This window comes from Quercus robur, chromosome 8 (genome assembly GCF_932294415.1).
Source record: "Quercus robur chromosome 8, dhQueRobu3.1, whole genome shotgun sequence".
In the NCBI taxonomy this organism is placed as follows: domain Eukaryota; kingdom Viridiplantae; phylum Streptophyta; class Magnoliopsida; order Fagales; family Fagaceae; genus Quercus; species Quercus robur.
In genome coordinates this window covers 43,947,059-43,972,505 of record NC_065541.1, presented here as the reverse complement: position 1 = coordinate 43,972,505, position 25,447 = coordinate 43,947,059, and the positions used below count along the sequence as shown (strand labels likewise).

The 25,447-nt window shown below is 36.4% G+C and overlaps 4 protein-coding genes across 4 annotated transcripts; 2 read left to right on the top strand and 2 right to left on the bottom strand.

The window, feature by feature from the left end:
• The first annotated feature begins 140 nt into the window (after positions 1-140).
• LOC126695640 (membrin-11-like) lies at positions 141-11,973 on the top strand. Its single transcript, XM_050392462.1, has 4 exons — positions 141-573; positions 1,577-1,697; positions 1,817-1,963; positions 11,566-11,973. Exons 1-4 carry the CDS (start codon positions 290-292, stop codon positions 11,725-11,727), a joined length of 714 nt encoding a protein of 237 aa, XP_050248419.1. The 5' UTR covers positions 141-289; the 3' UTR covers positions 11,728-11,973.
• Positions 4,656-7,081, bottom strand: LOC126695639 (uncharacterized). The gene is made up of 2 exons (XM_050392461.1): positions 6,780-7,081; positions 4,656-6,545 (listed from the first exon to the last, which is right to left on the bottom strand). The coding sequence occupies exon 2, from the start codon at positions 5,613-5,615 to the stop codon at positions 4,791-4,793; it is 825 nt and encodes a 274-aa protein (XP_050248418.1). The 5' UTR covers positions 5,616-6,545; positions 6,780-7,081; the 3' UTR covers positions 4,656-4,790.
• Positions 11,974-16,466: 4,493 nt separating the features above from the next.
• LOC126695636 (ras-related protein RABA1f) lies at positions 16,467-19,513 on the top strand. The gene is made up of 2 exons (XM_050392460.1): positions 16,467-16,906; positions 18,613-19,513. The coding sequence occupies exons 1-2, from the start codon at positions 16,686-16,688 to the stop codon at positions 19,043-19,045; spliced, it is 654 nt and encodes a 217-aa protein (XP_050248417.1). The 5' UTR covers positions 16,467-16,685; the 3' UTR covers positions 19,046-19,513.
• A 1,311-nt stretch (positions 19,514-20,824) lies between these two features.
• Positions 20,825-23,401, bottom strand: LOC126695635 (uncharacterized). The gene has a single exon (XM_050392459.1). It carries the CDS (start codon positions 22,748-22,750, stop codon positions 22,070-22,072), a length of 681 nt encoding a protein of 226 aa, XP_050248416.1. The 5' UTR covers positions 22,751-23,401; the 3' UTR covers positions 20,825-22,069.
• Between the last annotated feature and the right edge of the window lie 2,046 nt (positions 23,402-25,447).

Below are 25,447 nucleotides of genomic sequence, written 5' to 3'. Positions count from 1 at the left end.
TAAATTTGAATTGTCGTTATTGTTATCTTGTTAATATACAAAATTATTATTTACGTGCAAATATATATTTTAATGTTTTTTTTTTTCTCAAATACAAAAATACAAAAAGAAGTGATTTTTTTTTTTCACTACAGTATGCTAGACGTCATTAGACCAATCCTGGGACTGGAGATCATAATAAATTGGGTTTAAGAGTCTGAACAGTAAAATCGCAGTGTCCAGATCCCATCAAAACAAACCACCATTCTCAACATCTCTCCTTTTCTCTCTCTGTTGGTGTGCGTTCGAAATGGAATCATCATCAGCAGCAGCAGCACCATTAGAAGGAGGTGGAGGAGGTAATACGCTATCAGAAATATACCAGAATGCGAAGAAGCTACAATTGAGAACTCGAGACGCGCTGGAGCGACTGGAGCGTTTGGAGTACTCGAGCGGTGGCAATTTGGAGTCACAAACCCCAGAACTGTCTGCATCCATCAAAAGAGACCTCACCCAAATCCAATCCCTCTGCGTCGAGATGGACCGCCTCTGCCGCTCTCTCCCCTCCAAGTCCCACCGCGATCTCTGGAAACGGTACGGTACCCCCAACCCCAATTCTCTCGTTCTCTTCTCTCTCTCCTTCATTTCGCTTTCATACTTAGGGTTTCAATTCATTAGCCATGCATATTTCATGAATTATCATTTTCAATGTTGTTGTTGTTAGATTAAATTATATAAATTCACCTCTTTTCGTAATAATTTAAGCTTTTGTGACCATCGGTAATTTATCATGGTATCAAAGCACGAGATCCCGACATAGAAGTGTTATATTAAATAATTAAATTTACCATTTTCTAACGGCTGCTATGTTCAAATCAGTTGTTATTATTAGTACTGTGTATGACCAAATATGTCGTTTTTGAATGATAGTTGGCTTTCCTATATTTTTTTGATAAGTAAGTAATGAATTTTTATTGAGAACCAAGTAAGACCTTATGTTCACAATGATGAACACAGAGGGAAAAGAAGTACAAAAGTCTCAAAAGGAAAATCTAAGGGAAACTTGAGATTCTAAAATAGAAGAACATTGTGTAAAACCCCAAACCCAGGACCAATCAAAGAGAGTACGAGCAAACAGAACTATTAATTGATCCAATGAGTTTTCCATGTTGTTTCTGGAACATGGTGCCAGCTTGTTTGATGTGGCTTGTTTGGAAGGAGAAGAATAGTCGTACTTTTGAAGCTAAATAGCACAGAAACAACATTCCCTGGCATAACCCACCGAATCCCAAACATTTGAATATTTATTTTTATTAAGGCTAGTGCACAACTCTGCTGATGGTTGTTTTCCTAATAAAAATTATTACTTATCAAAAGTAATTTATGTTTTTATTATATTGCCATCTTTGCATTACCGGCATTGGATCTGAAATTTTTATGATACTTTACATTATATCGTAACTGTTTGATGCAGTTTGATGATATGATCTGCAGTTGTGTAGATTTGTACTTTATATTTCAACCAATGCAGTGTTGATGCAATTTGATGATCTTTTATCTTGACTGGATGCAATGCAATTCTTTTTGTATTATGCAGAAAAGTGGAACAAGTAACAGAAGAGGCTGAATCTTTGAAACAAAGTTTGGATAAGTATTTCTTAAGGAATCAGAAAAGAACAATGGAAGCCAAAGAAAGGGCAGAATTGCTTGGAAGAGCTGTGTGTATTTTTTTTTTTTTTTTTTTTAGTTGATGCAGCAAACCAGCAGAGAAAAATCTTTTTATTTGGAATCTAAATTTTTTTACCTTAGTATCTTATGGAAATATTATATGTTGTAGAATGGAGAGTCTCATATTTTGAGAATATTTGATGAGGAAGCGCAAGCCAGGCAGTCAGTTCGTAGTTCTGCTAGGATGTTGGAAGAAGCAAGTTTAACGGGAGAGGCCATCCTGTCTGCAATGTCAGGGTCAAGGGAACGTCTTAAGGTATTTGTCATTAAGCTCCTACATATCTACGTGTTCACAATTCTGCAATCACAGATACATGTGTACATATAGTTTTTTTTTTTTTTTTTTTGATAAGTAAGAAAGATATATATTAAAAGCTACCTCATGAAAACACAAGGCAGAACAGAGAATACAGAGAAGGAAACAAACAGAAAGAGAGAAGAAAAAGAAAAGAATAAGAAAACAAACGGAGACAACAAATAGCAAATTAATTACAGAGAAGAGAACTAAGGAACATAGGGATAGAATCACTAGAGGTGAGTCCCCAAGCCCTAGACCAATCAAAAAGAGAGCCACTAAAGTAAGCGAGCAACTGGTCATCAGACTTGTCCCTATCCTCGAAAGTACGCCAATTACGCTCTCTCCAAATACACCACATTAGGCACAACGGAGCTAGATTCCAAACGCCAGAAGAGTGCTTTCCAAACCAATTCCACCAACCGAAAAACATATCTGCAACCGATCTTGGCAAAACCCAAGAAATCCCAAAGGATCTAAAAACCATGCTCCACAACAGATAAGCTTTGTCACAATGGAGAAGCAAATGATTCACCGACTCCCCGTTACAACGGCACAAAATGCACCAATCAACAAAATCGAATCCTCTATACCGCAAAATATCCCTTGTAAGAATCTTCTCCCAAGCCGCAGTCCAAACAAAGAAGGAAACGTGAGTAGGAGCCTTAGCCTTCCAAATACCTTTCCAAGGAAAGGTAATAGGCAGGAAGGTTCAGAGCTTATTGTAGAACGAGCGGATGTCAAAAACCCCTTTCTTCGACAATTTCCAAACCATGCGGTCTCCTTGCTCAGATTGAGGTAAGTTAGAACCCATGGTTTGAAGGAAATCATCCACCACACCCGTCTCCCAATCATTTGGATTTCTAAGTAAAAGAACCTTCCAACTTCTCCGAGCCTCGGTCCCCAAACGTTCAAGAGATGCGGCCACCGAAGCCTCTCTATTAGAAGCAATCCCGTACACTACCGGGAAAGATAGATGGAGTGGTGAGTCCCCACACCACTGGTCTGTCCAAAGCTTCACTCTATCCCCCACCCCTACCTCAAACCGGATGTGTTTGCTAAACACCTCCCATCCTTTTCGGATACTTCTCCATAAACCACACCCATGAACACCCCTGCCCAGTTTGGAAGACCAACCCCCCCACTCTTCCCCAAACTTCAAAGCCACCACCCTCCCCCAAAGACGAGTCTCCTCAACCCCAAACCGCCATAGCCATTTTCCTAGTAAAGCTTTGTTAAACGTAGTTAACTTCCTTATACCCAAACCACCATTAGCCTTAGGAGCACACACCTTATCCCATCCCACCAAATGAAGCTTGGAATCCCCCCACAAGAAGTCCCTCTGAATCTTCTCAATCTTATTAGCCACATGCGAAGGGATGGTAAAAAGGGATAAATAGTAAGTAGGAAGGCTGGAAAGCGTACTCTTAATCAGCGTCAGTCTACCACCTTTTGACAAATACAACTTCTTCCACCCGGCCAACTTCCGACTAATATTTTCCAAAATAGGATTCCAAATAGAAGGGGACTTATGGGAAGCCCCCAACGACATACCAAGATAGGTCATAGGCAAAGACCCAATCCGGCAACCCAGAATCTCTGCCAAAGCATGAATATTGTTAACCTCCCCTATAGGAACCAACTCGCTCTTTAAGACATTAACCTTCAAACCTGTGACAGCCTGGAAACAAAGGAGAAGCATACGCACATGAGGGATCTGCTCCACATCCACATCACAGAAAAGAATAGTATCATCCGCAAACAAAAGATGCGAGACACACTCCCCTACACCTCGTCTGCCTATAGCCTGAAAACCCCTGATCAAGCCAGCACCTTCAACTCTTTTCATCATCCTACTTAAGACCTCCATCATAACTAAAAACAACATAGGAGATAGCGGATCCCCTTGTCTTAGGCCCCTCGTGCTCCTAAAAAAGTCAGCTGGAGCCCCATTAATCAAAATAGAGAACTAGACAGTTGAAATACAAGTGCGAATCCAACTACACCACTTCTCCCCAAAGCCCATTCTCTTTAAAAGATCCAGAAGAGCCTCCCAATTCACATGATCGTAAGCTTTCTCAATGTCTAGCTTACAAATAACCCCCGGGATCTTACTCTTCACACAACTATCCACACACTCATTAGCAATAAGAACTGAGTCAAGAATTTGTCTGCCTCCCACAAAACTATTCTGAGACTCAGAAATTAATTGATCTAAGACCCGTTTCATTCGATTTGCCAAAACCTTAGACAAGATCTTATACAAGCTCCCCACCAGGCTGATAGGTCGGAAATCTCTAATATTAGAAGCATCGATTTTCTTGGGAATAAGAGCTATAAAGGTAGCGTTCAAAGATCTCTCAAACTTACTGTGCTGATAAAATTCCTCAAAAACTGCTAGAACATCCCTTTCCACCACTCTCCAGCAATGGTGGAAAAAAGCCATAGAGAAGCCATCAGGACCTGGAGCTTTATCTCCAACCAGCTCATTAACAGCTAGAAGAATCTCCTCCTGCATAAACCTCCTTTCAAGCCAACCCCTCTCCAACCCATCAAGCTGATCAAACTCCAAACCTTCCACAAAAGGCCTCCACTCCTCTGACTCCTAGTTCAAATTTTTATAAAAATTTACTACCTATGCAGCCACCTCGGATTCCTCCTCATAAATCACCCCGTCCACCTCCACAAAACTCAGATGATTAAACCTTCTACGGGAATTAGCCACCTTATGGAAGAATTTAGTATTATTATCTCCTTTCTTAAGCCATAGCATCCTTGATTTCTGTCTCTAAGAGATTTCTTCCATAGAGAGAAGATTTTCCACTTCCGATCTCATCACAGCTCTCTCACAAATCTCTGCCTCTGAGAGGCCAATTTCCCCTTCCTTGACATCTAACAATTTCAAAGTCTCTAATAAATGAGTCTTTTTGCAACCAACATGACCAAACTCCAATCGGTTCCACTGAACGATGTCCTCTTTCAAAGCCTTCAACTTTTTGGCAAAAACAAAACTAGGAGTGCCAGAGAAAGAATGCCGACTCCACCAAGACTGAACTCTATCGGTAAACCCATCCGTCTTAAGCCACATATTCTCAAACCTAAACGGACTTTTCCCCCTCGCCATTCCCCCTACCTCCACTAGAATTGGAAAATGGTCAGAAACAGGACGAGGGAGAATCCGTTGGGTCACATCCGGATATTGCTCCTCCCAATCATGAGACACCAAAACTCTGTCTATCCTGGACATCGAAGGCCTCTCTGACCCGCTAGACCAAGTAAAGCTCCCTCCCTCCAAAGGCAAATCTATCAAATTAAGATCCTCAATGAACTCCGAAAAAAGTTCCATAGCCGGAGTAAGACGAGAATTACCCAACCGTTCACTAGGGAGGCGGACAATATTGAAACCCCCAATGCAACACCAAGGGACATTCCAGTAATGCTGAACACCTACCAACTCGTCCCACATTAACCCCCTCGCATTGTTATCTATTGGGCCATAAACCCCCGAACACGCCCAACTGAAACCGTCCCCCACCCCTTGCCACCGAATAGACACAGAGAAAGAGCCCACCAAAACCTCCGTCCTCTCTAAAACCCTTCTATCCCACATCATCACAACCCCTCCGGCCGTCTGGACAGCATCCAAGGCCACTCAATCCACATAAGGACAGCTCCACAAATTACCTACCATTTGTCTATCCATACCAGAAAGTTTAGTTTCTTGAAGGCATATAACATCACACTTCCACTCACGCAAACAATTCTTCACTATCAAACGTTTCCGACTGTCATTCAGCCCCCTAACATTCCAAGAGAGAATTTTTAAATGCATAAAGACATGAAGTCCCCGGCTGAAAAGAATCTCAGCAACCAACCACTACCTACCATCGTAGTTAACCGAAGACTGCAAGTTCCTCAGCTCTCTCTTTCCCTTGTCCTTATAGATAACCACTTTTCTAGATTCTGTAACTTTCCTGTTTAGCACTTTGGCAGCCTCCGTCTCCCTCTCAATCTTCTGTAACAAAGCAATGCATAATTTTTCATGATGGCACAAAGGCAGCCCCACCAGTTTACTAAAACCAGGGAGCCTATTCTTCACCCATCTAGAAGTATCCTGAGTATCCACACACTCCATTGCCTGATTATCACGGTTCAGCTCATCTGACAGAGGTAACCCACCGGGAGTGATAGCCAACAGAGGAATAGGTGAACTATCTTCACCACCCAAACCCATATCAGAAAAATTCACACCTTCCTCCACCAAAGAACACACCCCAGGGACAACACTCAATGCCATCGTGGGTAACTCCGCTGATCTGGGTTGCTCAAATTCAAGGGCCGCTTTCGGCGAGACGGCTCTATTGTCCAAGCCACCTTCATCCCCCTCATAGTCACCCAAAACCAAAAGACCAGCCCGCGATAAGCTCAGAAGAAAAACAGATAAAAAACCTTCAACCGATGACCACGGAAGCAAGTTATCTGACTTACCCAGTGTCGACGTGGACTCATCGGAGCTAGTTCCGACAAGGAAGGGGTCGTCGGCCTTGCCCATTAAAAACGAAGGCAAGGCAGGGCTGATTCCGGCGGAGATAGGGCCATCGGCCTTTACCTGAGCCACCGTGAGCTCGTCGGAGCATGTGTCGGCGCAGAAAGGACCGTCGTCCTTTCCCTGTATCGGCGTGGGCTCGCCGGAACTGGTACCGGTGAAGCCATCGGCCTCACCAGATGCTAGCAAGGGCTCGACGGAGCTAGTTCTGACAAGGAAGGGGTCGTCGACCTTGCTCATTAAAAACGAAGGCAGGACAGGGCTGATTCCGGCGGAGATAGGGCCATCGGCCTTTACCTGAGCCACCGCGAGCTCGTCGGAGCATGTGCCGGCGCAGAAAGGACCGTCATCCTTTCCCTGTATCGGCGTGGGCTCGCCGGAACTGGTACCGGTGAAGCCATCGGCCTCACCAGATGCTAGCAAGGGCTCGACGGAGGACGACGTGCACCGGCCCGACACCCCTAACTCTAAATCTGCTTCCAACGGGACCTGGGCTAAAGCTCCTTCACCAGCCCAAGAGCTCTCTCCCACTTCAACAAGTTGTGGGCCTAAAAAAAGACCCTTACTAGTGTCGGTCAGCTCTGGGCTTGTTCCAAGGCCCATAAAAGGCTTAACTACAGCCTGATTAGAGCTCCGTTGAATCCATTTAAAAGCCTTAGAAGTCTCTCTACCAGATTCACGTGAATCCCCTCTGCACTTCGTATCTCCCCCTTTCTTTCTATCCCAGAAAACCCGCCTCCTCCCCATCACATCAACCTCCACGACAAGACCTCTCCCAGACCAGCAAGATCTCCTAGCATCACTCTTCTTCCCCATATCAAAATCTTTTGAATTCAAATTAATACTAGGGAAACGTAGCCTAGTGTCTACCAGGTTTTGCTCACCAACCTCTACCACCTCATAAGAGCAAAGCTCCCTCCTAGCTCCTCCCACCTAGCTCCTCCCACCACCTCCATCCTGTCAGATTTCACCACCGGTAAATCCCCCTCTTTAACACCAAAGATTCTCAGATTCATTCCCATCTTCTCCTCCCCTATCTGTGGTAACTTCCTTTTGGCAATGGCTCCTAGTTGCTTTGGTTGCTTCCTTTCCTCTGTTCTTCCATGTAAACCTTGCACAACTTCAGCAAAAGTTCTAGAACCTACAGCCTCCAAGTTATACCTACGCACCTGAGGAATGAATTTGGGAAATCCATTTCCTCCCACTGCATATTGAGAAGGGTTCAGCAGTTTTCTTAGTTCAAGGCCAAAAGCTCTCCAACCATGTCTCTCTTTACCTTCCGGAATGATAATCGACCTCCTAGACCCACCAGCTTTGAGCTCAGTCAACAGCAAGAACTGACCAGCAGAGTTGTAACTCCATTGGAGAGTAAAAGCTGTGTCACCTTCTCTAAGATTAAAAAACTGTTTGGAACTCACCCCAATAACAAGGTGTTCTATGCTAGACATCAGCCATTGTGCTGCATTCCTGCCCATAAAGACTGATCTCATAAAGAATTTGCCCCTCTCAAAAATCCTTAACATGAAATAACGACCCCCTTCCTCTAAAACTAAATGAAAAAATTTTGACTCAATGAAGAATTTACGAGCTCCCCCCATGTAATCAGCCTCTTATTATATAAAAACAAAAGATCTGGGACCCAATGATACTATGTGGCTATCATACAATACAATAGATTACAAGCATGTTCCAGTTACATATAGTTTAAATGATAAAATATGGGATTGCAACCAAATAAAAAATGAAAGATGGGAGTCATGGGACTGTGATATTGCAATATAAGCAAAACATTGTCCTTATTCCATGATAACTTTTTCCCTTGAATTCCATTAAAAATTTATCATGATTTTCTGTAGTGACTAGTTTGACATGCTAGGTTATTAGCTAGGAATATGCTTCTGTGTTCACTTATCTATGGTCCAATGGTAATTGACCTGGTTGCAGCTTTATGATTTGGTAGTGCTAGTGTTTTTTTTTTTTTTTTTTTTTTTTTTCTTGAGTTAATAGATTTAAATTCTTTATGTAAATTTCTCTTACATTCATCAATAGATTTGATGGTGTTCGTGTTGAAAATATACAACACCCCCCCCCCCACAAAAAAAAAAAAAAAAACACCCCCAAATGGGAAGTGCAAAGAAAGCTTTATCTTAATCTAGTCTTGTTGAATTTTGGAAGTCAATTGTATTTTTATTGGTCACTTAGATTTTATTTTAGGTCTTATTAGTTAATTAGGCTATTACTGTTTCATTTAATTTCCTAGTATTGAAGTTATTTTTATAATTCAATAATTTGGATTTCCTAAGTTAACTAGAATTTGGGTCAAGTCATAGTCTATATAAGCATATTACTGTACTCCTAGGGAGACAGTTTACAGTTTGATTAATAAAACTGCTCTTGGAGCTTCAAAGCAAAACCTAAGTCAGTCATTGAGCCCAAGCCACCCCAAGAGCCTAGATTACAACCCAATGTTTTTTATATTAAAACACATGCACACACCAACGACTAAGACTCAAATAATCACCCTCTAGCCACTGCAACCCAATTGCCACAAAATCGACCATCAATCCACACCCAAGTCGAAACCCTTTCAATCACCAAACACCTTACAATTCACTCCACTAAACAGCAAAAATACCAATCTTTAAAGACCCCAAATCAATGATCTCGGGCCTTCCTCACATTGGCGTCCTGCTTTTCTAATTCTCAGTGCATCACAGTGGCTCCAAACGTTGTCCATGAGCCCCTCCACATATTACTGATTCTTACCCTAGATCTTGGCACACTGGTAGTCACTATTTTTGGACATTGTGCGCTTCTCACAAGTTTTTGCACTCAAGGCTATATACACCACTCAGGTTTTAAGAACCTAACCCGACAAGTTGCAAGCCCAGACCCTAACCCAGAGCCCAATCTACTTGCTGGACCCAGGCCTGCAAGCAGTTGAACCGGTGAGCCATAGCTATTATCCTAGCCCTATGAGGGCACTAGTGAGCATTAAGCTGAGGCTGAGGGGTCTTTTCCAAAGCGCTTTTCATTGCAGGATTTGAGCTTGGAACCTCCCACCTCCCAAACTACATTGGAGCAAGAACGATGGCCGCTAGACCACCACCCTTTGTGGTGGTTACATCCTTTATTTTTATTTTTCTTCAATTTTATTATTACATTGTTTTCTTCTTCTTGCATCTCAAATTCCTCCCCCACATCCCTTCTTCTCTCTTCAAAATAGAAGCTTACAGAATTGGCATGCTTTATTTTTGTGTGTATGTGGTATTTTTGGTACCACTGGACTTTTCTTGGATAAAGCCATAAATGATTGAGATTTTGAATATTAATTGGGTATCGATAGATATGCTGCATGAGAATTTGGAATTCTTTCAATGGTTACACATTTTTTAGACCATTAATTACTATTAGATCTAAGGGTCAAAAAACACTCATGATAATGGCATTATTGCTCTCTAAAAACTCGCCAATTAAGCATTAACTCTTTTTAAATAAAAAATAAATAAATAAATAAAAACAGCATTAACAATCACTCATATCTTCCTCATCATCATCTTCCTCTCTCATATCTTTCTTTTTGCAGTATCTACTTTCTGGCCTCCACCACTGATTTCTTTATGGTACTGTCCTGAGGTACTAGAAAATTTTAGAAATACATGGCCAAAGTCACTATTGTTTTAGAGAATGATTGTTGAGGCTGAGTATTTCTAAGGATTAAAAACACGGACAAAGTCAATTAAAAAAAATTAGTGCTCTAACAACATTATATTTCAGCCATGTCATCATCTCCCACCATGGTCTTTCGAAAGATCATAAAATATGGGCTCTCTTCCATCAATGCAAAGCATCATGGTTTATGGCAAAATAGGCTAGTACTTTTGTGGCATTATTTGTCTTTGGATAATCAACACTCAACAGCAACATTCTAAAGACCACCATGGTTAATTTCCTCCCTGATAATGATATGGCCCCACAGTCTTCTCCAATGCTCAACACACCCTAAAATAACAATTCAATTGCTAACCTCTACAACAAAAGTCACGGAAAACCTAAGTAGCTAAATATACAAACAAAATCTATCTTGCACCCTTATGATTTGTTTGCACGAGAACAAATAGGTGATATGAGAGAGGACAGGAAGAATATGATGACAAGGAGAGGAGTGAAAGTTAACGTTGTTGTTGCTGTTGTTGTTGTTGTTGTTGTTGTTGTTGTTGTTGTTGTTGTTGTTTTTTTTTTTTTTTTTTTTTTTTTTTAAAGAAGAATTAATGCTTAATTGGCTAATTTCTAGAGAACAATAATATTATCATGAGTGTTTTTTGACCTTTAGATAAGTGAATAGTAATCAATGGTCCAAAAAAAGTGTAACTCTTGTGAAGTTACACATAGTTTAACTCTATGCAATGTTACACAACCCAATTGTAGAATATATATATATATATATATTTTTGAGAATCCCACCATTGAATTACATGTTCAATTTGATCTTAATATTCATGCCAATTTTTATGTTATTTGGATGACATTTACCGTTCGATCTATAAACTTGTCTTTTATGCATTATTTTAAACTGTCAAAATTTGAATTTAAACAATTGATTGATAACATGAATATTAATTTTTGATCACTTTGAAATTTTGAAATTTTTGATCACTTTAAAATAATATAATCTAATGGTGGATTTGTCAAAATTTGCATCTAATTAACAAATATTAAGTGGTGTAACATTGCTTTAAGTTACTCTAGATCTAACTTGAATCTAATCCATATATATATATATATATATATATATAAAAGGAATTTGGATATCTTAATTATTATGCATGATTCAGTTTTGAGTAGTATGGTCTTTAATCCTTTGGACTGAGGTAGAATACCTAAAAGGAAACAATGGTCTAAATTGTTGGGATAGCTCGTCTTTCAATAAATAATGGTTTGTAATGCATTGAGATTAGTGTTGCTTCTGAGTCCTGATGCTATTGAGTACTGCTGATATGCTTTTTCCTTGGTCCAGAATGCACAGCGGAAAGCACTGGATGTCCTTAATACAGTGGGGCTCTCGAATTCTGTATTGAGGCTGATTGAGAGGCGGCACCGTGTTGATAATTGGATCAAATATGCAGGCATGATTTTGACACTCGTCATTGTGTTCATCATTTGGAGGTGGACACGATGATCTACTCTTTTGGCTGGTATAGTTTATGTGAGATGTGTTCCCTCTAGATGCCTTTTAATTTTTTGTTTTTACTTTTTCCCCCTTCGGAGTGGAAGATATTAATTGTTTCCGCAGTGTTGTATTGGAAAGGTAATGAGGTTGTACAAAGGCCAATTATGAGAACACACTTATATAAAATTGATTTACAAATGGGTCAGTGCTCTCTTCAGAGCCTCCACAGAAAACACAAACCGTTATTCATTTCCAGACCGATTTTGAGCAATTCAGTTTCCTGAGGTAATAATGCATAGTGGATTAATTGCACAAGAAGAGGGTAAGTTCAAAAAGAAGTTTGGAAACTCAAGGGGTTGGCTGAGTTGTTGAAATCCTAAATTCGAAACTTCTTGCTAGTATTTCAGGGCCATTCTTCATGGATTTCTCTATGTAATAACTTAGTGCATGTAAGACGAAGAGACCACATAAACCCGAGAGAATAGTTTGATACTCAAAAAAGTTTGAATATCTTTGTTTGTCAAAAAAAAAAAAAAAAAAAAAAAAAGGTTTGGTGCGATAGATCCTTGAACTCTATAAACTATAAAGCACTAATATGGTTAATCTCAAGCCATTGATCCTTGAACTCTCTAAAGCACTCTTCCTCTTCGTCGCCGTCGTTTCAAATTTTGGATATTTGAAAAGAAAAAGTTTAGTTATAAAATTAGTTGTAATATAAGACTACAACTTTCTTTAAAAAAAATTAAATTATTATATATTTTAAAAATTTAACTGTTGGATTGTATGTTTTTTACGTTTTTAATATACATGTCTAATTTTATGTTAATTAGATATCATTTATCATATGATCTATAAGTTTATATTTTATGCATAATTTTAAACTGTAAAAATTTGCAATTTAAACAATTCATTAATGAAATAATTATTGATTTTTAATTTTCTTTAAATTTTGCAAGCATGGAAGATATAAGAAGAAAATGTAATCCAATAATGGATTTGTGAAAATTCACTTCCAACAAAAAAAAAATTAATAAGTAAGGTTACAACAAATTTTGTAACTAAACTTTGTTATACTTCAAATCCAAAACTTTTGCTACATCATTCCAAAACTGGCTACAAGTATTGAAAGCTTAGTATTACATTCAATCTCATATTAAAGTACAAATTTTAGTTACAAAATTAGTTATAACTTTCGACTACAATTTTACTCAATATCTTTTCATTGGAGGGGAATTTTGACAAATTTACTATTGAATTACATCTTCTTCTTATACCCTCTATGATTGCAAAATTTATAGAAAATTAAAGATTAATAACTTTATCATCAATAAATTATTTATATTGCAAATTTTTGTAATTTAAAATTATGCATAAAATTTAAACTTATAGATTATATAGTAAATAATATCTGATTGACACAAAATTTGACATATGTATTAAAATCATAAAGAACAAACAATTCAATGGTTAGATTTTTAAAATTTATAATAATGTTTATTTTTTTGAATAAGATTGTAATTTTATTCTACAACCAGTTTTGTAATTAAACTTTGTCCCAAATTAAAATATATAGAACCAAAGATAGTTTTTTTTTTTTTTTTTTTGGTAATAATCACTGATCAATTAAATAGTAACCATTTAATGATAGATACAAGTTTTAATTTGTCATGTCTCACTTTGAATTTTTGTGTCCATTCTTCAACCCGTTAAGCTCACACCTTGAGGGGTGAGCTTTTAATTTGTACTTAAAAATGTAATGAAATAAATTTGGTTTTTCATGCAAGCATTATCCTATTTTTATTCCAAATTTTAAAGAAATTCATTATTATTTTTTAAATTTGATTTTTTTTTTTTTTTTATAAACAATAGAAGTGGACATATCAATTGTTTTTAAGTTTTTTTTTAAAAATAAACAATAAAGGACATTTGCAATGCCTATATATGGCTATGGGTTCTGGTTGTAGTTGCAATTTGCATGAATCAAAAGACAAAGTTAGCTCAATTGGTAAAGTCTCTAATGGCTAAATAAGAGATCTAAGGTTCAATCCCTTCCTACACCAAAAATCAATTTGTGTCTTGGTCTAATGAAATATACCACTTAGAATAGAATAACTAATCATATATGGGTAACCAATATACGGAATATATATATATATATATATGAGAAATGTTATGTTCACAATATTTTTACAGTAGTTTCATAACAAATCATAAGTGGCACTATGACAAGTTGTTACAGGATATTATTGGCGGAAAAAAAATTATAATTTTAGAGATAGATGTAAATGAGAACTAATAACAACTTACCAACTATGATTTATTGTAAAAGTGTTGTGTTTTTTTATAAGATCGTGAAAATGTTGTGAACCTTCTTATCATTCTGACTGCAATAAGCATTAGTTTTGGAAAACAAAAACATAAAAATTATATTTAAAAATATTTTCATTTAGGATTTTCTTGAAATTTTTAATGTCAATGTGAATGGAGTTCAAGAAAAATATTTATTTAAGACCATTTGCACTTGAGTAATTAGGGTAAAATGTATGGCATAAACATAGTTTTACATAGCAGAATTCCCATTTTACACATAATATAAGTGCATTGAGTGGACCAGAGTGGTGATTAAATTTCCCACATGCAAATAAAAAAAAATTCTATAATTTTTAAATTTATATGCTTCCATTATTGGACATTTTTTATTATTTATAAATGGTAATTATGATAGAATTTGTCCTAAACCACTAAACAATTCAATAGTAACCATTTTTCAAAAAAAAACATTTAATAATAGATGCAAGTCTTAATATGTCATGTCACTTTGATTTGTTTGTCTATTCTCCAACCTGCTAAGCTCACACCTTGAGGAGTGATTTTTTGCCCCCCTTAAAAAAAGGGAAAACATTGGTCTTTCATGCAAGAATTACCCTATTTTTATTCCAATTTTTAAAGAAATTCATAATTATTTTTTAAATATAATTGTTTTCCTCAATGTGTTATTTAGGTCAATTTTGCTGAAGTACATATGACCTTTCTATAATAAACAGTATAAGTGGACATATAGATTGTTTTTCATTTAAAGCAAAAGGAGGAAATATTTTAGTCCTTTAATGTTGATGCAGTAATGCCAAGGTTAATAAAGCATTTGTGATTACCGTATTTAGAGTCAGATTTGATTAACCATTTGGAATATCCAGGGGTAAGTAATTATTTTTACTCTTCCAAGAGAAATTATCAATCCTCTTGCGAGGTGGGTTTTACTAATCAAATTTATAATATGACCAATCATTAATGTGGGAGGAGGAAATATTTTTCTTGAGTATTAAATAATTTTTCTCCAATGATTGAGCATAATCTAAGCCTAAAACTAGGGGTGGCAATTTGTGTTCGCGTGTCGGATTCGTGTCGTGTTAACTCATACGTATCCGACTATATGAATCAACACTAACCCGATATGTTTATTAAACGGGTCAAGATTCCTCAACCCTAACATGACCTATTTATTAAATAGGTCAATCGTGTCGACTTATTTATCTGATTTTATCAAAATGAAGAAAAACATTTATGAAAAAACAAGCAAATAAATATTTTAAATATAAAATTCAGAACTCGACTCATACAAGAATACCTATATATTTATTATGATAATTCAGAATTGTTACATTTTTCAATTACAAGAATACCTTAGTGTGATGAGAATATTTTTAACTTTATTTTTGAATATATATTTGTGGAGGCTAGTTAATCAGGAGGTACTATTAAGGCTATACTAATTGGGCCTATGGCCCAATCCGAGGACATTAGCTAATCCGAGGATGGCCAGATAAGATTATAAGGGGAACTAAATAAAGAGAAAAGTAAAGATAATATGAGATAAGTCCAATGAATGTCCGAGGAGAAAAGCCATCTCGGAAACAAGGGTCCAAGTTCAGTAAGAGTGTCATATCATCATGGACTTTTTTCGAAATTATATCACAACTAAGAGTTGGACGTTGGACAAAGGGTAAGAAAGGAGAAGGGCAACAAATATCTTCAAAAAGCTGTTACTTCCGCATTAAAATGTCTCCCAACTAACTCTCTGGTCGCATTAATGTGGAGATGATGCCTGAACAGTGGTGAAGCAGCCTTACAGCTACTAGTTGATGGTTCTAGGAGTTGTTGGATGGGACAAGAAGGAGTTCCCAGAATCTAACCTACACGTGTATGGTAAGGATGATACTAAGATTGTAGTATATAGCATGGAAATATGGACTAAAAAGAGAGAGGAGAGAAAAAATCAAGCAATTTTTGCAATAAGACTACGAACTCTTGTAACTTTGTTTATGAATAAGACAATATAGTATAAGCTCCTCAAGCCACTCTGAGGACAGATTTTCTTATCTTACTTGTGTTTAATAGTCTTAAATTAGCAAATTTTATAGTTTTTATTTTGGAATAGATCTAGTTCTTTCATCCACGCTCTACAAATTTATTGTTTGGGCTTTTTGGGCTAAAACTCAATCCTATATTGGGTCCAATCCAATTTGAGCCCTTACAATATCTATTTATATAAATTCTTATATATTTTCTAATCACAAAAATATCTATATATTTATTTTTTTTTAATCGCAAAAATACCTATATATTGATTATGATAATTTACCATCATCATAATTCGGAACTACTATCTTTTTCTATCACAAAAAATGCTTATATACTTATTTTTAACTTTTAGCTTTGAATTTCTCTTTATTTTTAACTTTAGCTTTGAATTTCTCTCCCTCTTCCATCGTAGTATTTTACAAATACAAGCATCCTCTCTCCCTCTCCCTCTCTCTCTCTCTCTCTCTCAATCTCAAATGCGAAGAAATTCAAAAACCATTTCCCGATCCCATTGAAATCAAATCCAAACATATTTTGATATTCTGATCCTTCAAATCCTCGTTTCCTACCTCAAATTTCAAGCTCAAAAGACAAACGAACAAAATAAAATGGGGGCGTATAGAGCGGATGACGACTACGACTACCTATTCAAGGTGGTGCTAATCGGCGACTCAGGCGTCGGCAAGTCCAATCTGCTTTCCAGGTTCACGCGAAACGAGTTCAGCCTCGAGTCCAAATCTACCATCGGCGTCGAATTCGCTACGCGTAGCATTCATGTCGATGACAAGGTCGTCAAGGCCCAGATTTGGGATACCGCCGGCCAAGAAAGGTCAACCCCATCCCCATTTCTCATTTTTCTTCTTTGTTTTTCGTAATGGGTTTCTTATTTTGGATCTTGGGTGTGTTTCACAATATTGAATGTGGGTCATGGCGTGTCTTGGATAATTGGAATGTGGGTTATGTGTCAAATGTGTTGTTTTTGTGTGAAGGGTAATGGGTGGTTAATGAATTTGATTCATGCTTTATAATTCTCCTTGGTTTTGATTGTTTATATTCATTCTTTCTTTCTTTCTTTTTTCTTCATTGGATTTGGTACGGTTGATCATGGATTTTGATATTGTTCAAGCTGGCAACGTAGGTTTTTTTTTTTTTTTTTTTCGTTTTTTTGGGGGTGATAATTAGATTGTGTTAAAGGAAGCAGTAAAAAAGACATGTTAAGGAAGCTATAGAGAGTATGACTTTTGATAGAAGAGAATGGAGGAAAAGAATATATGTGGACGGCACTAACTAATCTGTTTTGGATCCACAGCTGACCCCAAAATTTTGGGAGTAAGGCATGTTTGTTGTTGTTGTAATTCAATTGTGTTAAATGTAGGAAAGAGGGTTTTTGTTTTGTGTAAGAGATGGTGGGGAGCGAGTGGACGTTAATAATGCTTATAGTTTAGTTCTTGGGCTGCCGATGGTGTGAAATGCTGTGCTTCATGAAGTGATTAAGATGAACACACCTTGCTTATATTTCAGGGGCACACCTAATAAGTATTCAAATGGGGGATGTTTTAAACCAGGTAAGTCAAGGAGCATATGATTTTCACAAAAACATGAGACAAATTATTTAACATTGTAGAACAAAACAATTAGTTCATAAAGTTGTATGATATCATCCAATTCTAAGAGACAGATTAGTATATGTTCCTCTGCACTATTTTTGTCTCACCAAGGGAAAAAAGTATTAAAAAAGGTTTGAAACACATTCTCTTATCTTTGGAACCTAGTTAACAGAAATTTCCAACAGCAGGTGATTATTTGTTGTTTCTCTTAATGCTATGGATTGATTGCTCAATTTTGAATTTAGTGGAAAATTGCTACGCACCTCATACTTTGGAATGGGAAAGTACAATTTAACCAAACTCTGTATCTTCTTTGGAGAACTGTAAACTTTGGTAAATGACTTGAGGATCAAATCAATATAGATATATCACAAACATATGACTATGTCATCAAAGTTTTATTTGTTTTGTTTATCTTTCAGAAGTTGAAAGGAAGGATTATCTCATCTTAAAAATAAGTTGAATTGTTTTGAAGTAATTGTATTTGCCTTTTTGAGGTTTGAAAATTCCTTTCTTTTTCTTGCATGTCACACAGTTCCTAATTTAATCTCTTTGGTTCCCGAAGCCTTTTATTTATTTTACATTTTCTCACTTTTTGTGGGTTACTAATTTCCATCTTAAGCTAATCAATGACTTTGATACACTAGCTTAATTTTTTTTTTCCCAGTATGGAAACAAAGAAAGATAGAGAAGATAGAGTTTTTAACTTTTTATGTTTGTATTTTAATTTTATAAGTTATTGGATCTGTTTAGGTTGGACCTTTTCTTTCTCTCTATTTTTACAAGGAAATCACCTTTTTCTGATTTTTACTTTTTGCTTCATGTACTCATTTTTTTTTATTTGTGGGACAAAATAATTTACTCTCTGTTGATTCCATGTTATCATTCATTGTAGAGTAGACTTCTCATTTTACATTCTGTGCTACAGATATCGTGCAATCACAAGTGCATACTACAGAGGAGCTGTTGGTGCATTGCTTGTCTATGATGTCACTAGACATGTCACTTTTGAAAATGTGGAGAGATGGTTAAAGGAGCTTCGTGATCATACTGATTCCAACATTGTCATCATGCTTGTGGGAAACAAGGCAGATTTGCGTCACTTGCGTGCTGTTTCAACTGAGGATGCCACAGCTTTTGCTGAGAGAGAGAATACCTTTTTCATGGAAACCTCTGCCCTAGAGTCCTTGAATGTGGAAAATGCCTTCACTGAAGTGCTCTCTCAGATATATCGTGTAGTCAGCAGGAAGGCTCTTGATGTTGGGGATGACCCAGGAGCCTTGCCCAAGGGACAGACTATTAATGTTGGCTCTAAAGATGATGTATCAGCCGTGAAAAAAGTTGGATGCTGCTCTGCATAGCCTCTGCAAATGGTGAAAGCCCTGTTGGTATAAAATAGTATCTTTTGCTTTCAATTTTTTTTTTTTTTTTTTTTTTTAAAATTTCTATGTGGTTTAGAACATCTAAGTCTTTGTTACACGATAGAATGAGACCACATGGGAATGCTTAGTGAACAAATCATGTCTATGACGTATCATGCACCAAGGCTTTAGAATCTTGTTGGAGTTACGATGAAGGCCCTGGTATTTAGATGTAAAGTATTTTTTTTCCCCTGCATTTGTTGCACGCTCATTCTCTCACTTTTTGCTTCTTTTTCTTTTTTCACATTCTCTCAGAGTATTATTCTAGTTCATAGCTGGTTTGTGTCTATTTGATTAGGTTACATTTGATTGTGCAATTTGGAGTTTTGAGGTTTACTACGATATTTGTGTTATTGTATTTAATTGATTGACCAGATGGTATTGAAATTCAGTTTGCTTTGTTTCCTCTGTTCTTTTCTTGTTTGATGTTGAATTCAACAGCCAAGATTCCTGTTGCCATGCCAATCAACATTTGTTGCTCTGTGGTGTGGCTTGGGATGGTGATCCAATGAATGCATAGATTTTATTATTATTATTTATTTTATTATTTTTTAATCTTAAACCATCGTAATTGAACATTGTGGATTCATTTAAATATGCGGATGAGATACATCTAGATGGTAGACAGGAGCAATTGAACTCCAATCCTGTCATCAGTTATTACCAATGTTGTTGGTGGTGGTGAATGAGAAATTGTTTAACATGTGTTCGATGAAGCTTTAAGATGGTTTTGAGTAATAAACTTCGCAGTTTATTTAAGGTTCCATATCCACAATATTTTTCTGGCCTTGCTTTCAGCTTTATACTGGTGTGTTAAAGGTTAACTCTTCTTTTAAGTCACTCTTCTTCCATATTTTTCCAAACTGTTCACAGAATACCAAAAGTGTTATAAGTTGGTTTAATTGAATAATGATGGAGGAGGTTGCAGCCTCTTGAGATGAAAGCCATTTTCATCATAGACAGTGAGAGGGCGTGTATCATACAGTGATAAAAAAGGTTTTTACAGTTGGTGTTTTATACACATGAAATAACTTTGCACAATCTATTAAGCCACTCTTCTTGGGTACATCACTAATCTGTTCCCTAAGCCAAGTGTTATAAGTTGGATTTAGAATATGCGCAATACCTTAGGTATTGCCACCATATGCAATTGTTCTCAATATCTGAGATTGAGAGTTAAAAAAATCAACCTTCATTCCCGATCCTTGAATAAAAAAAATATAAATAAAATAGAGGTTAAACGTAAAAAAATTATAAAGGAGCTTGGGGCATTTCCAACCTGAACCCGTAGAGCCAATAGGAAGAAGGAACCTTAAAATCGTGCCTTTTCACTCAAACTCACTCCTGCTAAAAAAGTCTATCTTATCTCACAACTCTTTACTCTTAAGATTCTAATCCCCTAGAGCGTCTGGTTTATATTCCAAAATAAAAAACAATATGTATCAAAAGAAACAAGATAGTTGCTCATGCTCTCAAGCCATTTAACTGATTCTGAATGAACATTTTATGAAGTGTAGCATAAAATAATGGGTAGCAATCATCTTTGATCTTGTTATGCATGTAATTAGCTTCAAATTGATACATTCAACCATAGACTTACTGATCTTTTGTCAAAGCTTCAATCAATTCTTCTACTCATGTAGGTTATGTACGTAACAATTAGTGGAAGAGCTGTCACTGTAGCTTAGAATCTAAGAGTTTTTTTTTTTTTTTTTGGTATAGAAATAAGCGAAACATGTCATTTAACTAACCAAAAGTTACATCTTTAGAGGCTGCATTGCAGAAACAGGAGCCACCTCCAACCAGACAATAAATACATAATGTTTAGCATGGCGAGCACATGAACAACACCATTACCTTCCCCACTGACATGATTAAAGAAAATCTCCCTAAAAGATCTACCCATGTGTTTAGCTAAATCCAGCTAATGGCCTACTTTAGATAAATTTGGCACATCAGATTTCAAAGCTTCGATTACCATAAGAGAATCACCGTCTACAACCACTTCAAAAGGACACACACAGGCAGAAAAAAAACAGAGTACAAACAGCAGCAAGAGCTTCAGCTTCCTCAGCGTAGACCTAAATTTTCCAGAGAGCTTAGAGCAGCAATAAACAAGCCTTGATCATTCTAATAAATACCCCCATCCCAACTTTCTGTATCTCTTCAAACATAGCACCATCAAAGTTAACCTTGAAGAAACCTCGATTTGGAGGCAGCCACTGAGTTTGGGTTCTTGAAGAGACAACATGTGAAGCCATCACTGCGCTTTGAACTCGAAAATACTCCCTTGCACGCTGGACAACCAAATGAGGCAATTGGATAGATTCATTAAAGAGAGCTTTGTTTCTTTGATTTCAAATAGACCAAGCTACTGTAACTACTTGTTGCATTGTCTCCACACCATCCTTCTTCAAAACCTGCCACAAAAAATCAATAGAAGACACCCCCACAGTATTATGAATTATAGGACCTAAATCACAATCCTCCCATACTTTTTCTGCATAACAACAGGACCACAGAACTTGTTCTGCAGATTCAGTCTCGCTCCCACAAATAACACAGCAGGTTGTGAAACAACACCCCTCCTATGCAAATTAAGCCTAGTATACAGAATAATTTGACAAACTCTCCCTGCAAAATTCTTTCTAGGTAGATTCAGATGCCACAAGGAATGCCAAAAGTAGCTCATACCTGCATCATTGGATAAATTCCCAGTTTCCTCCTTACTCCCCATTGACATGGCCACAAGATATGCACTCTTTTCCCCAACAAACTAACAAAGCAACCAGAACTACTCCTCATGGACATTGCCACATCATATGTTCATAGGCCTTTTAAACTACTCAACTCTGTCTAGCATCATCTCCACAATACAATTCTAAAAACTGTCTTTTCTTATAACTTATATTCACATCGTTTTATTTGACACTCTTTCCTTCTGCTCATTCCACGTTAATTCGATCACTTTTTACATTGACCATTAAGCCTCCCTTGAAAAGTTCTGGCCGCACATCTAAACCGTCTGACTCTCCTTAATTTCTCAAAAAATGCATCAACATCTATGAAAGAATTTGTTTGACAAGATGATGAAGTACCTGGGCCTTCACATACCGGACCTTTTTGAACATAAGAATCCTGATTATGGGGTGCAATTCCCAGTCTCTCTCTTGCTATCTTCAAGAAGGAGTCGAGGGCTTGATCAACAAGCCCTTGTATATGTCGGATCAGGCAAATACTAGCAACACTTGCATATGTTTTTGTGCCTTTTGCAGGACCATGTTGCCACAGAAGCACAAATATGCAATAACACTCTTCTTCTCCATTCTTAAACGAATGTTGGATCTTTTGCACCTCGTGAACAGTAGCATCGTAGAATTTAACTTCCCCACTATCAGTATAATGCGTGGCGCAAACTTTCATGCCCGCGACGACTTTCCTGCACTCCCCATCTTGCAACTGCACGCTACTGCGTCGAAACCTGGCCCCGAAATCCTCTATCTCTTTGACAGTATCGAATCTCCCCACATGATATATCTCATCCCATTCGTCCGCAAAGTTCTTGTACTTAATGGTGAGTATGTCACCATTGCTTACCAATTCAACCTCGTACCAAGCATTGTCCTGGAATGCTTGGAATTCCATGAGTGTTTTTTTTTTTTTTGGGTAAGTTATGAACTATGAAGCAAAGGCCTTTGCTTTATAATTATAGGTAGCTAGTGTGCTTGTCTGTTATAAGTTATAACCAAAAAAGGGAAAAAAGGTACACATAGCAAATCCAGGCTGGCAAAGTCAGAAATACCTTTGGAGCAAAATACCCATGAGAATTTTTGTCAAGTTTTCATATTGCAATGGGTTGAATTGGAATCTGATCACCTTGGTTTAAAGACCAGGAAATGGGAAATTTTTGGGTTTCAAATTTCAGAGAGAGAGAGAGAGAGAGTACCTGGAGGTGGTCAGAACCGGAATGGGGAGGTCGGAGCGGAAGCGCGGCAATGCAGGCGGTGGGGCAGGCGGCAGTTGCGGGTGGAAGGCAGTGTGGGTAGGTGAGAGAGACTGGAGAAAAACATGGTTTTTTGTACTTTTTTTTAGAGCCGGAAAGGTTATTTTTGGGGAAATAGATTTGTTGGAACTTTTGAGACGAGAAGAAATAAAGGGAAGATTTGGCGGAGTTTTGAAAAAATTTGCAGGGACAAAATTGTCTTTTGGTTTGGGTTGGTGAGTAAGTTGAGGGTTTTGAACAGCTGTTATTCATGTTGAAACACAGAAATCAGATGCCGATTCGGTATTCCGAGAAAAAATATCTGGAAAATTGTAGTGACAAGAATGAAACTAGTACAACAGAAGATAAAACGATTGAAGAGAAATTCCTTCAAACTCCGCTGATATATTCTTGTTACATGTAAATTTTAAAAATCTAATAGTATCTTTGTATATTCTTATTATAACAAAGTTTTCCCCCTACCTAATTTGAAAAGAAATTTTTCAAATTTTTTATATATATCTTTTTTTTAATGTGAATTTTGAAAATCTAACCATTAAATTTCATGTTTCTTAAATTTTTAATGTACATATCAAATTTCGTTCAAATTAGATATTATTTATTATTTAATCAATAAATTTATTTTTTATACCCAATTTTAGATCATAAAAATTTGAAATTTTAACATTTGTTTGATGAGATAGCAATTAATTTTTGATCTTCTTGAAATTTTACAATCATGGAGAACATAATAAGAATATGTAATTTAATAGTTAGATTGGAGATTCTAGCCTTTTGCCCCTAATTCTTAAAAAATTTAGCAATGTGCCCCTCTTTCGAAACTATATAGGGATATGCCCCTGTTTCGATACTCGATTACCTTAACATTGAGTTTCAATGAAATACTCGATTCGTAGAAAATCGAGTTATGCCGAATAAAACTAAAAAAAAAAAAAAAAAAAAAAAAAAAAAAAAAAAAAAAAAGCATGGAACTCGAATTTAGGGAAGTCGAGTTCCAAAACGCCGCTATAGGGCTTTAAAACGTCACTATAGGGCTTAAAAACGCCACTATAAGGCCCCTTGAACTTGATATGGGGACTTATAAAAATTTTTTGCATGAAAACACCGCTATAGAGCTTAAAAACGCCACTATAGGGCACCTTGAATATGGGCCAATCACACTTATAAAAAAATTTGCAGGAAAATGCCGCCATAGGGCTTTAAAACGTCATTATAGGGCTTAAAAACGCTACTATAGGGCTCCCTGAATATAGGGCAATTATACTTATAAAATTTTTTTTTGCATGGAACTCGATTTCCTAAAACTCGAGTTCCATGGAATTTTTTTTTTTTTTTTTTTTAAGTTTGATTGGGCATAACTCGATTTTCTACAAATCGAGTATTTAATTGAACTCGATTTTAGGATAATCGAGTATCGAAACAGGGGCACGCTCCTATATAGTTTGCAAACAGGGTTATATTGCTAATTTTTTTAAAAAATTAGGGGTAAAATGCCAGAATCCTCCAGTTAGATTATCAAAATTCACACTTAATATAAAGATATAAGAGGAGTTTATAAAGTTTTTCTTCAAAATTTTTTTTTTATATAGAAGTTTCTCTTCAAACTAGTTTGGAAAAAAAAAACTTTGTTCTTAAATTTCAAATTATTAAAAATGAAATTTTCAAATTTTACATCCAATTAAAAGATATAAGAAGTGTAATTTGGAAATAAATAATATTCTTACAAAAGCATGCACAACTTTCCACTTGATTTACTATGATTGGTGAAGAAAAAAAATCTACAACTTTAGTATTCGTGAACAAAAAACTAGTATTATAAAAAAAAAATTATAAAAATTATAAAAAAAAAAAAAAAGAAGAAAAAAAAAGAAAAGAAGGCACAACTTTAGCCACAACTTTTCACGTGGCTAATTGAAACATGTAGGTTTTTTACTGTACAAGATGAGTTATTTTTTAAAAAAGAAAATTGAAAGATTTTTTTTATTAAAAAAGGTGGTCTATTAAGGAGCGTTCTAACTCACAATGGCACAAATTAAAGGTTAATAAATGTTTAATTATGAGCTATAATGCACACTTTTTAAACAATAAATATACACGTGTTAAGGATTTATTAGCTTACATGCACAACTTTATTGTGACTTTTATTTTTTGAAAAATGTATAAAAATATTATTTAATAAAACATTAAATACATTTTAACTACTATCCTTAGGGCATTTTGTAACAAATTTCCTAAAAAAAACCTAGATAACTATCTGAATGGAGGTTAAAAACGCAAATTCCAAATGTTGTAGGAAAACTAGAGTAATTATTAGTTAATCCGGAAATATGGTGGCATGG

Excerpts from the sequence above, each read along its gene's own strand:
- LOC126695640 (XM_050392462.1), top strand. The coding sequence starts at position 290 with ATGGAATCATCATCAGCAGCAGCAGCACCATTAGAAGGAGGTGGAGGA. Across the intron at positions 574-1,576 it reads CACCGCGATCTCTGGAAACG|AAAAGTGGAACAAGTAACAG; the intron begins GTACGGTACCCC and ends TGTATTATGCAG. Across the intron at positions 1,964-11,565 it reads GGTCAAGGGAACGTCTTAAG|AATGCACAGCGGAAAGCACT; the intron begins GTATTTGTCATT and ends TCCTTGGTCCAG.
- LOC126695639 (XM_050392461.1), bottom strand. The coding sequence starts at position 5,615 with ATGATGTGGGATAGAAGGGTTTTAGAGAGGACGGAGGTTTTGGTGGGC.
- LOC126695636 (XM_050392460.1), top strand. The coding sequence starts at position 16,686 with ATGGGGGCGTATAGAGCGGATGACGACTACGACTACCTATTCAAGGTG. Across the intron at positions 16,907-18,612 it reads GATACCGCCGGCCAAGAAAG|ATATCGTGCAATCACAAGTG; the intron begins GTCAACCCCATC and ends TCTGTGCTACAG.
- LOC126695635 (XM_050392459.1), bottom strand. The coding sequence starts at position 22,750 with ATGGAATTCCAAGCATTCCAGGACAATGCTTGGTACGAGGTTGAATTG.